The sequence below is a fragment of the Pempheris klunzingeri genome, chromosome 4 (assembly GCF_042242105.1).
Source record: "Pempheris klunzingeri isolate RE-2024b chromosome 4, fPemKlu1.hap1, whole genome shotgun sequence".
In the NCBI taxonomy this organism is placed as follows: domain Eukaryota; kingdom Metazoa; phylum Chordata; class Actinopteri; order Acropomatiformes; family Pempheridae; genus Pempheris; species Pempheris klunzingeri.
In genome coordinates, this window is record NC_092015.1 from 9,546,445 (window position 1) to 9,558,847 (window position 12,403).

Below are 12,403 nucleotides of genomic sequence, written 5' to 3' on the forward strand. Positions count from 1 at the left end.
AGTTGCTATGGAAACTGGATGAGGAAACGTGGCACAGACGCCATCTGGCGGTGAAGAGCAGAGCTGCAGCTCAGTGACCACACTGGACAGGGTTTTACAAGAGGCATAATTTATTTTCAGTACATGAAAAAATAACGTAAAAATGCATTTTGATGTCTCCAGTCAGTCTTTATGTGTACATAATATAACGGACATTTATATTAACTATGATTTTCAAAGGTCTTAAACAGTAATATCAGTAACACCCTCTGCTTGTTGTGCTTCATGAGCCCTCCTCAGTAGTTCTGCAAAGAGAAACAGTCATTAGCATTTGTTATTATTATTGCTATACTCATCCTGATGCTGATGGTCGTTTGAGAAGAATAACAGAAGCATTATCTGTACATCTGCGGCGGAATAACCTCTGTCAATGTATTATTATTGGATCATCTTTATTATTGATGCTTTACTTACTGTATAAGCAGCATTTGAATGTTAAGTTGCAGCTAATTTTAACTACTTAACATACTGTGCAATTTAGGGATGCAACTATTACATGATTAATTGATTACTTGAAAATTAATCTAACTATTTTGATTTAATTTCCCTTTTCAAGCAAAAATGCCAAATATTTGCTGGTTCCAGCGTTTATTATATGATCATGTGTTTTGTATGTAATATCTTGATACAATAATAAATGATGATATATTTTATTTTTTGTAACTCAAAGACACTTTACAAAGTGTAAATGTTGTGGAGTAGAAATAAAAAGTATCATCAAATTGAAATATTCAAATAAAATACAAGTCCTGCACCTCTGTACTGGACAAATACTTTCTTCCACAATATTTCTAAAGTCTGTTTACCTCAATCATGTCGTAGATCCAGCCCAGGAATTCAGCCACTTTTGTGTAAACTCCAGGATGGTTGGGTTCAGCACATCCTGTCCCCCAGCTGACGACCCCGACCAGCCTCCACGCGCTTTCATCTTGGCAAACCAAAGGACCCCCACTGTCCCCCTGAAGAGGTAGGCACAAACACTGCTCACAAACACTCACCCTGCCTTCATTATGCCAGGGTTGCACTGTAAACAAATCACGGAGGCGAGCATGAATCTCTAAAATGCAAACTACTGTTCAAAACATGCATCTGACCTGACATGCATCCACTTTTCCCTCCGTGTATCCTGCACAAAGCATGCGTGGCGTGATCTCTCCGTTGTACATGCAGGAGCTGTTACATTTCTTTGTGCTTATTATGGGAACTGGCGCCTCTTTCAGGGTGTCAGGTGAGTGAACTGAGAGAGGAGACACACATTTAAGGCTGCTCTGTCAATACGCCGGGTACACTCTGTCATCATGTGTGAATTAGACTTGCAGCAGATGTAAATTTGTTTTAGAGCAGCACAGTAGCATCTTACCACCCTCAGGCTGTGTGTACCCCCATCCAGATATCCAGCACTGTGTACCTCCTGGAAGATCGTAGTCGTACTGAGGCAAGCAGACAGGCCTAATTGTATCTAGTTAAAGGGGAAATAAGAAGATTTGCTTTATAATTGCAACAGATTGGAACATGATTCCTGATGATGTTTCATTCCAGTGATTTCTATAGTTATTAAGGCTTTTCTCTCTTGCTGTTTTAAGAGACTTACACACTCTGCGCTTTCTTCCCTGGTGTGGGTTTGTTTTGTTTATCTTGCACTCTTAATATGTTTAGGTTCAAAGCCCTTAAGGCCCCCCTCACATATGTGCAAAGATTGACACTAGAAGGCTGTTATCACATCCATCTGCTGAAGAGAGAGAGTTTCTCTGTGATCAGCTCAAATCTCAGTTTAAAACACGTACGAACAAGCATGATTTTATAACACGGAAGCCAATCACGGTCCAATATGCAACTGACAGAAGTGTGATTTGAAAACTTCTTCTCTAGTTCACATAAAATGAGACTCAACTTTTCAGTAGGAGACATCTTGTGTCCAGTAGTTAAACTTTTGAAATGGAAAAATATTCATAGTTTCTGGGGTTTTTTTTCAAAGAGGGAGTCATTTTAAGGCTTTTGGAGTCTCTGTGTAAAAACCACATCAGATATAAATTATCACTCGAAGCACAGTAATTTAATGTCCTAAACACGTCTGGCTATCATGGCTCCCAGACTGACCTGAGAAATTTAGCGGGGTTCGCAGTTTCATCAGGGCTATGTCACTGTCGTGGCTCCTGTGGTTGTAGTTTTTGTTGTAGATGATCTTCTCCACAGCGTATCCTGTGTGCTCAGCCATTTTAGCCGAGCTGCGGGTGACAATACCGGCGTAGACCACCCAGCTGGATACCTGAGGTAGCCTGTAGCTGACATTTTGGATAAGAAAAGATGAGGCAGATACTGATAAGAGACAATCATGTTGTCCAGTGTGGTGCAGCTGTTAATGAGTGATTATTCTCCTTGGTAGGGTCTGTAACCCTGGATCTTTAGTGCTCGTGACGGCAGCAGTCTCACTTGTGCACACAATGGGCAGCTGTGACTACCCATTGACTGGTGATGATGGAGCCTCCGCAGGTGTGACGGTTGCTGTAGTAAAGGCTGACCTGCCAGGGCCACCTGCCCAGCGTGGCCTCGACTCCCCCGATTATCCTGGGCAGCTTCGCTCGTGTTCCACACTCTACACAGAGATCCATTCATCAAAAGTGAGATGGAGTGGTCAGAAAGTGCTGCAGCGAGTGACATCATTCACTGTTTCTGCCATAGCTCTTTCTGAAATATTATTGAGGAACTACAGGGCTCCGTGTTAGGTGCAAAGTCAAACAAAAAAGTTTAATTTGCTCACCAAAACATTGCAAAGCGATAACCTTCCCTGTAATACAGCTCCCCCTAAATGAAAACAAATTGGGTAACTAATGATGCATAATTAATGCGTTAGTAGCCACAGTTTTCTCTGCATTATTATGAGTATTATGTCCTCAGACAAATTGCCTTACCTGAATTGCCACATATTTTCCAGATTGTTCTTGTATTCTGAGGTAATTTGTATAAAGCCATCAGTGTAGTTTGGCCCAATATCAGTCAGATTCACTCCTTTATGCTTGGTCAGTCTTGGAAGAGAACATATGCAAAATGGGTGGGAGTGAGTATTAAGATAATTCAGACTCAGAAGGTGTGAAGCAAGATTGCAAATGAGGTTAGCAGATCATAAATAAGCTGGGCCTCCAACCTCAGCAAAGCAGGCCAAGATTAAACTATAAGTTAGCGAGTAGGCGCTCCAGTATTAATCATTATTAAGGGCAGAGGTGGTGTATGATCCTGTCTGGAGTGCAAACCTCAGATAACCCAGCTGTCTGCAGACCAGTGTCCCCAGGGAAGAGTTCCACCTCTCATAGCACACGGGCAGCCAGGTGGGCAGCTTCCCCAGCTGGATCTCCAGGAGGGAGTTCTCCGGGCTGATTCTGTAAAACACTGAACCTGATTGATTGAAAATCCCTCCAGAGACAAGCTCTCAGTCAACAACAATGAACGAGCCTCTTCTTTGAGTGGGAAATGATTAGGAAAAAACACAAGTATCTATGCTAATGTAGTCAGTACAAACAGATCATTATGTGTGATGTTTTCATGTCAGTCAATGGGCATCTCTCAAGAGTGAACAAAAGGCAACAAGAAGCAGCTGTTGAATGCTAATTTTGCGACTGTTCAACTAAAAATCACTTCAGAGGTGAACCATGACCCAGTATGATGAATCGCATAACAATATGCAACCACACAAATCCTGCACTGTCAGTTAATTTATGAAACAGTGAAACAAATGGCTGCCTCCACACCAGACACAACACCAGAGAGAGGAGGAAACAGACCTTTCCTGGGGTCCGAGATGGAAATATCCTCTGTCACATTACAGAAAGGCGTCTCCTTCGTGTCCCCGAGACCCACTGGACTTTGGGAATAGGAGGGCCTCAGCAAAAGTTTAACTATTTGTAGATAAAGATATACAGTAGTTAATCAGTCTTTTAGACAGGCAGTGGAAAAATTTTAATTTTTAGTAAATCAGATAATCTGAAATAGTATTCTAGGCGTACTACGCAATTTAGCATTAGATGTGCATTAAGTTTATTTTTCAACTGTAAAATGTCCAGTTCTCAGTTGGTAGCTTGGTCAGATTTATGTAAAACTAATTTGAAGGAAGGTTTTTAAAAATATATGCTTATGTTAAGAAAATAGATATTGGTCAATCCATTGTTATAGAGTTGTAGCTGCAACAATTGTGATTGCGCAGTTGATTGATCGATTTGTTGAAACAAAAGAAAATAATCAGCTGCAACTATTATGATGATAAATTAATTGCTGAAGTAATTTATCAAGCAATGCTGGCAAACATTTAATAGTTTCAGCTCATCAAACAGGGAAATATACAAATTAAGACACATTGAATATCTTTGGGTCTTGGGCTGTTGGTCGAACAAAACAAGCATTAATTTGAATGCGTCACCTTGAGCTTTAGAAAATTGTGGCCTGCATTTTTCTCTGTTTCCTCATGTTTTATAGACCAAGCAATTAATTGATTAATCAGCGATGATAATAGTGAATTGCAGTTCTATATTCATTATTTTTTAACTTTCAAATGCTGATATTGAATTGGCCTCAAAAATCTGTAAGCTCTGCTGAATAGAGCAGCAGTAACCTGCAAATACAGGCTACAGACGCTGGAGTGGCTGTAACTTCACACTTTGCACCTTCATTTCCAGTTCCTGGTGACTGTTAAGCTAATTTAGCGATTCTCTTTCAACACAATGACTCACCTAGAAACCAAACACCAACAGCTAAGCCTCCCAGGAGTCCTACCGCACACACCACTGCCAGCAGCCTCACCAGTCTGTGAGCTAAAGCAACAGTTAAGACTGGAGTTAATACCTTCAGGGCACATATATGAGCTGAGATTAAACGTCAGTGTCAACAAATGTCGTGTGTGTTTATATATGTATATATATATATATATATATATGTATGTGTGTGTGTATATATATATATGTATGTATGTGTGTATATATATATATATATATATATATGTGTGTGTGTGTATATATATATATATAGATATATGTATATATCTATATATATGTGTGTGTATATATATATATGTACATTGAGCACTGACAGAAATTCATAAGCTACGTTGTATATGTGCACAATAAACACTTTCAAGAGTTGAAAGGCAAATCTACATGGTGATATAAACTTCTGAAGTAAACTTCTACTTGATATCACTTCACTGCAGATGGTTTGATTCAGTGCAAAGTCTTTTTTAGACATTTACATTTATAGAAGTGTGTTTCGTGACCATGTCTTGTTTTTTTGCGCTCATGACGCAAGATTGCTGTCATAGTCTGATGTTTGATGCCCATCAGGTGGTGCACCACTGGAGCTTACCGTGACTTGTAGAATGAATCCCTTTTAACCAGCCGTGCACTCCCTTGGTCCCCGCAACTGCTGCCGTTTTCTCTGAATGAAAAGTATTGCTCACAGCCGCCGGGTTCTCAATCACTGATAATGTGTCTCCATCAAGACTCTATAAGAAGGTACAGTTAGCTCATCATACCTCATTTACAGCTTGTTCCTATTCTATCAATTCTTGGCAAGTTTGCTGACTTGTGACAAAAGCTACTTGCTGACCATCTGCTCCTCAACAACAGTGCACCTGTCAGGCTCTGCCAGATTTAATTAGCACTGTAACACTGGATATTAGCCACTACTGACCAGTCCAGATGTATGGAGTCAGAGCTGTAGGTGTGTACAGGTGTTGTATATCTCCTTAGTGAGCGAGGTGTAATGACCAAGCAGGAGCTTTCGCATGTCTGTTTGCACCTTGTACAGCACATTTATATGTATATAAATATAAGGTTATATATAAGGTTAAGACACATTTCCTGTTCCTGTTTTCAGAAAAGTTTTATCACGCTGGAGTGTTTGTTTTTTTTTGGACTCACTCTCCGAGGAGCAGCTGTTTCTATAAACAACATATTGAGACTATTACAGTAATTATAATAAAGCTCTCTGTAGATGAGAGATGCAGACTTGGTATTATACAATTGCGGTACAAAATCCATCTAAATTAATCCCATGCCATCTGCTTTCTCATATTACTGTAGCACTTGAGTGTTGCTAAACATGTCATTTCGAATTTGGAATTAGCCTAAGTTGCATATAGTTTCAAGAGCACTTCGTAAATTCTGAACAGCTGTACAGCATAGGTCATGAGATGCAAATGAATTGGAAAAAAAAGTGACAAAAGTGTGACACAAGTCTGAAGTGAACACTACACGTGTAAACAGCATCTGTTGTTGTAAATTTTGAGGTTGCAAGTGAAGGTGACAATATGAGTTAGTGTTGTTGTTAGGATTGCATACATGAGGCAGGTGGAGCAAGTCAAAGTGAATATTTAGTCTCCCTCACTTACCATGTTTTCTTTGCGTACAGTCCTGAGGAAAAGGCGGCGGTGTCCGTGCTCATCTGTAGGCCTGCGCTGGAGGTAGAGAGGTCTGTCCTGCTCGCAGTTGATGCACCATTTGCCGTTTAACAGAATGCAACTCTGGACTTTCCCTTCATAAAAGAGACAATGAGGTCAGCAGTGGTGCAGAGAATGAGGCTGTTGTTTGTCCAGGGGGGTCATGGGGCCTGTGGAAGCAAGCTGAACCAGGTCTTTGTAGGGGGGAGCATCTCCAGAGATACCTCCTAGCTGACTATTGATAGGACACCAGGGGTTGCTAGGTAACACTTTTTACCTGTGCCAAAAGATTATCCATTTTCACCTGAGATGTGTTATTACTTGATGGTTTGCAGCTTCTGAGAAAAGGTCATTATTGCAGATTGTTGAAAAGTCTCATATCATGTCAATCCCCGTTACTTGGAATCCAAAGCTATCATCTCTCAACACTCAAGAACGAAATGAAGCCGGTTCTGTCTGCCCGCTGACAGATGAGACTTTCTCTTCTATCCTCACTCTTTTAACCAGCTCACTGTCAGACTGTTTTAGTCAATAATGTTTTTCTGTATTTCAAATATTTTCTTTGTTTTAGATGCAGTGGAAAATGTGTGTTGAATGGGTTCGAAAAGAAATCATTAACTCTAAAAATAGAAGGAATAATTAGTAACCGAGACAAGGAAAGCTTGCTCTTTGAAAGTGGCAAGAAAATTGTTTGAGGGAGATCAAAGCCTGTCATCACATGTCTCCTCAGATGAAACGTTGAATTTTTATTGAAAAGAATGACTAATTTGAGCATTTGTAAAAAGAGCATTAGATAGAAAGGTTGTTTATGTATCCTCCATATGCGTAGTGTGGGATTAGCCAGAGTGCAGGTGAAGGGAACAACTGCCAGGAGGAAAATTCCTCCTCGTCTGACTGTCGAGGCCGAATCCAAGAAATGGCTCAGATCTGTTTGGCTCATCTAACAGGTGTCATATGGAATTATTTGGAAATCAAACACAGAGTAATGAGCATTGCAGCAGTGGCATAAATTGCATGCGACGGAGAAACAGCTGAAATTCATATCATTAGGGTTGTGAGGTTAATAATGTTTGACAATATTAACATTACGCTGAATTGTTCTCCTGCAGAGGCAAACACTGAAGCAAGGAGAACAAAGCTGCTGTTGGGTAGTTTTCACAGAGATTTGATGTCTCCCTCTTCTGGTGAAATTTATTTTCTCAGACAGCCGAGTAAACAGTGATTCACAGAGCAGCTATTCACTGGATTCACTGTGTTAGAAGTCATATGAGGAAGATGAAAAGCCATTTCCATTCAGGGATACACGTGCACCTGATCAATTCTTCCATTAAATAGTTATTTATCCTTCATGCATCATTGTTATGTAGCACAATATGTAGTCCAATGTATGAGCAATTAGCCATAGCCAAGTATATTAATTTTATGCTGTGTTTTCCTGTTGCAGATATTCTTCAACTTCCAATTATCTTCTCTAGGTCCTTACTTGAAAGGTGTTGCTCATGAATAATAATAGGTATTTTACAATCATTCATCAGTGCATTAGATACCGCTACATATACTAATTCAGACTAATACGACAGCACTAAATGCTACTGGACCTCATAATGTTCAGTTTTTTCAAACATGTTGTGCTGAAACGTTTCCAGCTTCTCAATTAAGATCATTTAAGTTACAATGATACAGAAAAGAGAATAGAAGTCTATTCTCTGTTTTGTATCACTGTAACTTAAATACCCTAATTAAATTAGATATCTGCATTCAGTTGACTGGACAAAACAATCCATTTTAAAGATATCAACTGGGGCTTTTGGGAAATTGTGATGGACATTTTTGGGGAATTTCTGACATCTTTATAGATAAAAAAAAATAGAAACAAATAATCAGCTCATTAAGTCATAACGAAAATAATCAGTAGTTGCAGTGCTAGTTATACTAATTTTTAGTTTACCCTCTGAAATGGGTGGGCAAAATACTAGAAACATACTTCTCTCAGTGTACTGTATGAATTAGCAACCTCACAAACTGCAGCCTTCAAAGTGATTATAAAGTTGAACACCTCAGTAAACAGTTCAACAAGTTTGTAAAGAACAACCACAAAAACCGTCTAGGGCGGTAAACTTGTGTTATTTTATGAATAAATCCCTCCAATGTGAGCGCAACAACAACAGCATGTTACCTTGTAAAGGGGGTGTCACAGATGCCCCAGTGTGGACTACAGTCATTCATTTATTCAGGCACCACAGTCCGAGGCTCCGCTGTGAAGAGGCTGGCTGCAGCCCAGTTTGGAGCCGCATCTATCCATCTCTCTGCGCTCTGTGGGAGAGGCACTGTCCCCTGTTTGGTGCAGTGAGATTTAATCAGCTTCACTCTTATCTCATCCATTAGTATGTGTGGCTCTCTCAGTGTCCAAACCTTGAACATCAGATGTGGTCCCTCAGTCCCCACTCAGAGATCCCTCAGTAAGTTCTCACTTAACAGCAGAGGGGGAAGCTTCTTTTTTAAGGTTTGGACACAGCTTTTTTTTTTTTTTGCCACAGTCCAGCCCACCAAGGCATTTAAAACTGATTCATTGATGTGTGGGCTCATGAGAGTTGTGCCATTTGATGCTGTTGGCCTTGACTTGGCATTAAAGGCTGGCGTGCCCACAGATGCAGGACAGAGTGGAGCCTGTTAAATTCACAATCCAAATGTTCCCAGCTTCTCTTGTCTGACGCAGCACCACAGCCCCATCAGATGAGTTTACACCACCATTAACACCACCAGTTATGTTCCAAATGTTTTATTGTTTTATTGATGCTCTACTTTTGCTGCTGGAACGTTGTAAATTTCCCCACCGTGAGACTAATAAAGGAAGATCTAATCGAATCGAATCTAAACATTTTGGGAAATACGCTTCACTTTTTTGCTGAGAGTTAGATGAAAAGATGCAAGTCCATTAAATATTAGAAGCCAATTTGTTTAGTTTAATAGCCGACCGTAGCTCTCTGCAAAGGTGACAAAACATTTTATTTATTCAGATTTACTCTGTTAAATACTCATGACTGAATGACAGTCCAACTGTGTATGTTTAGACTTTTTTTCTTGTCTTCAGTCTGCATTCATACAATAACCACTTGGAGTGCCAGAAACTGGACATTTGAACCGCTCATCCATTATGTTTAGCTTTTAGAAACCCCTTCTCTGCTCATTTGTTCACTAATTTTAAGCACTCTCCTCAGCAGCAGGTTTTCAGGTATTACAGCTGACTCCGGTCAGTGGGAGGTGTGTCCTGTGCAGTCAGCGTGTCGCAGCTGGAAGTTTACTGGTTATTGTGAAGAGAAATAAACTAAAGATCAGCCTCACAGAGTTTATAATCCTACTTTTATGTTTTTAGTGTTCATCACATTGCCCAGATAGACAATCACTGCTTTAATCTTAACTAAAGGTTTGCCTTACATCAAAAACATCAAAAGAAGCTGGAACTTAACAGTACACAGTTGATTGAAAGGTCTTTTAATATGATATATGAATGACACAATTATGTAATCATAGAATATAAATTAGAATATATAAGTTCTGGAGTTACAAGAGGTGATGTTTTCTTTCTTAGCTGGTTTCTGGACGTTTATTCACTATGAATATAAACATGAACATAATAATATCCTTGGAAAGCGTCACAGAAGTCTCACAGAATCTAATACCATGTCTTTGTTTTCAGATTTAATCCAGTAAATTTAAGCCAAATGGCTGCGGATAAAATACTTTTATTCTACAAGCTAAACTCTTCAATTATGTGAATTATCTCTTCCTCAGATTTATATGGTCAAAAATTACTGAATGGACCTTTAACTTTGTCAAAGCATGGCAGAGGATGTTGGCCCTGTATGTGTGCAGTGTCATGAAACAATTAGGTGTTCAAGAGGTAAAGTCCACTGTGCACTGTCCAGGCCATGATGCAGCCCAGGGTGAGGGCAGAAAACACTAATTTATGCCCCCTCTATGTCAACACACACACACACACACACACACACACACATAGTCACACACACATAGTCACACACATTCACACACTGCCAGAATCTCTCCTCTGTGCTTCAGTAATTGTGCTGCTCTGGCTGCCAGTGAGCTCTGCCTTCTGTGGAGCATTAAATCCTCTGTGCAGGAGCCCTGCAGTTTGGGCTGCATGTCAGCTGTGGTAGCACACTGCCCTCTTGTGGTAGATATAAGGACCTTCATCAAAGATCTGCTGGATTCATCTTTGTCTTATAATATCCAGCAATACCTACAGGGTTTATCAGTTTGTAAATATAATATGTGTGATGATTACATGCTCATATAGATGTTTTTCTTCTTCTGTACGTTGACTGTGTTGTAGTCGCTGTTGGATGTCACCATTGATGAAAAAGTGGCACAGAAACAAGCTGCGTTGGACAGCTTGTGGATTTTATAGTTTAAGTCTTTGACAACTATTTTGATTTGGACGTTTCAGTGTGCTGCATATTGTAATTACACAACAATACATTCATGACAGGTCTACGCATGAGTGTGGCCTCATCATAGCTGCTAAATGGTATGCAGTTGTGTCTGTATCGAAAGTGGCAGGATGAATAAATAGCTGTCATGTATGTGTTTGTGTCTTGTCTTGTAGAGGCTAATGATAGTGAGGGTGGGTAAGAGCAGACTTGCTCCCCACCAGATGGTGGGTAATGTGGTTTGCGTTAGCTGCCCACCACGCTCACTCTAATTAAACAGAGGAGATTACATTAACACTGGCTCCCACTCAATCTGCTCCTCCACTGAGCGTGGCCGTGCACTGAAGACGGGTTCGGAGATCAGAGGTGGAGAGGTTACGCAGGTGATTGTCATTTTTGGCACAGTCAAAATTACATATTCGCTTCAAAGCTAAATTAATTTCTTAGTAAGGAAATGAGAGACGGAGAAGGTTAGAGAGAAACGCTTCAGACCCCCAGATGGTTGGATCCACTAGAAAAATCTGAAAGCTTTTCCCACGCTTTTTCACAACTGCTGTTGGCTCTCTAAATGCCCTTGAGCAAGGCACTCAAACCCCATCTGCTGTGGTGATGAGCTCAGTGGTCAACATGTGACACTGGATCTAAAGTAAGGCACTTGGGTTTTAACAGCCCCTGCAAATCTCGCAAATGGTTATAAAACAATTAATCAATTGAACAACGAACGATAAGGCAAATTATAAATAGGGATTTAATTGGACAATAAAAACAGACAATATCATGAAGAATTTACAAATGAATCATTATGTCATTAAAGATTTCAAACCATTGATGAATGGATGGATAATAAAGATTTCTAGTAACAAGCAAACAGATAATACATGCTGTAAATTAATTTGGCAATATAGTTTATCAAAGGTAAAATTCTTGGTTTCACAGATAAACAATTGCTGGTTTTAAGGAGATTAAACAGTATAGTTTCTTCTGAAATTGTAGTTTTGTTTACTTTTTTATTGTTCGTCTTTCTCCATTTGCTGACTCTCTTATCATCAGTGCAGCACTTTCTGAGCCGTACATTGAACTTTGCTTATATGCTGTCACATCTTAAGAAGAGCTCTCGCTGGCAGCTGAACTTGCTGATGGTGCATGCAGCTGTAACTTTGAAGATGGTCGAAGTGAATCATGTCTCGTGCATTTGCCCTGCCAACAAGTTCAGAGGTTTAAGTTTGGTGTCCTCCATCTCTCCCAAATTACTGCTTATGTCAGTGGTTCCCAACCTTTTTTTTCTCATTGTGACCTTTTAAAAAACAAATCAAATCAACCTACAACTCCTTGCTAACGGTCTCATATGTTTGTTAGCTGTGAGCTCTACATTGTTAGGTTGGTTTATTTGAATCATTTTAAGGCCTGGAGGGGTAAAATTATTTACTTCACCAGAAAAACTATCAAAATATACATAATATTGTTTAGCAGAATCAGATTCTTGGAAATGATC

The 12,403-nt window shown here is 39.8% G+C and overlaps 1 protein-coding gene across 1 annotated transcript; it reads right to left on the reverse strand.

The window, feature by feature from the left end:
* Positions 1-275: 275 nt before the first annotated feature.
* tmprss5 (transmembrane serine protease 5) lies at positions 276-8,762 on the reverse strand. The gene is made up of 14 exons (XM_070829363.1): positions 8,699-8,762; positions 6,413-6,555; positions 5,386-5,524; positions 4,758-4,838; positions 3,816-3,929; positions 3,288-3,423; positions 2,949-3,062; positions 2,798-2,841; positions 2,470-2,632; positions 2,137-2,321; positions 1,400-1,498; positions 1,134-1,276; positions 846-998; positions 276-284 (listed from the first exon to the last, which is right to left on the reverse strand). The coding sequence occupies exons 1-14, from the start codon at positions 8,760-8,762 to the stop codon at positions 276-278; spliced, it is 1,587 nt and encodes a 528-aa protein (XP_070685464.1).
* Positions 8,763-12,403: the final 3,641 nt, after the last annotated feature.

Bases quoted from the DNA above. Each gene is read 5' to 3' on its own strand.
- tmprss5 (XM_070829363.1), bottom strand. From the start codon at position 8,762: ATGGATAGATGCGGCTCCAAACTGGGCTGCAGCCAGCCTCTTCACAGC. The intron at 2,842-2,948 runs GTAAGGCAATTT...GTTTTCATTTAG, and splicing joins GAAAATATGTGGCAATTCAG to GGGGAGCTGTATTACAGGGA. The intron at 1,277-1,399 runs GTAAGATGCTAC...CTCCTCTCTCAG, and splicing joins GTACACACAGCCTGAGGGTG to TTCACTCACCTGACACCCTG.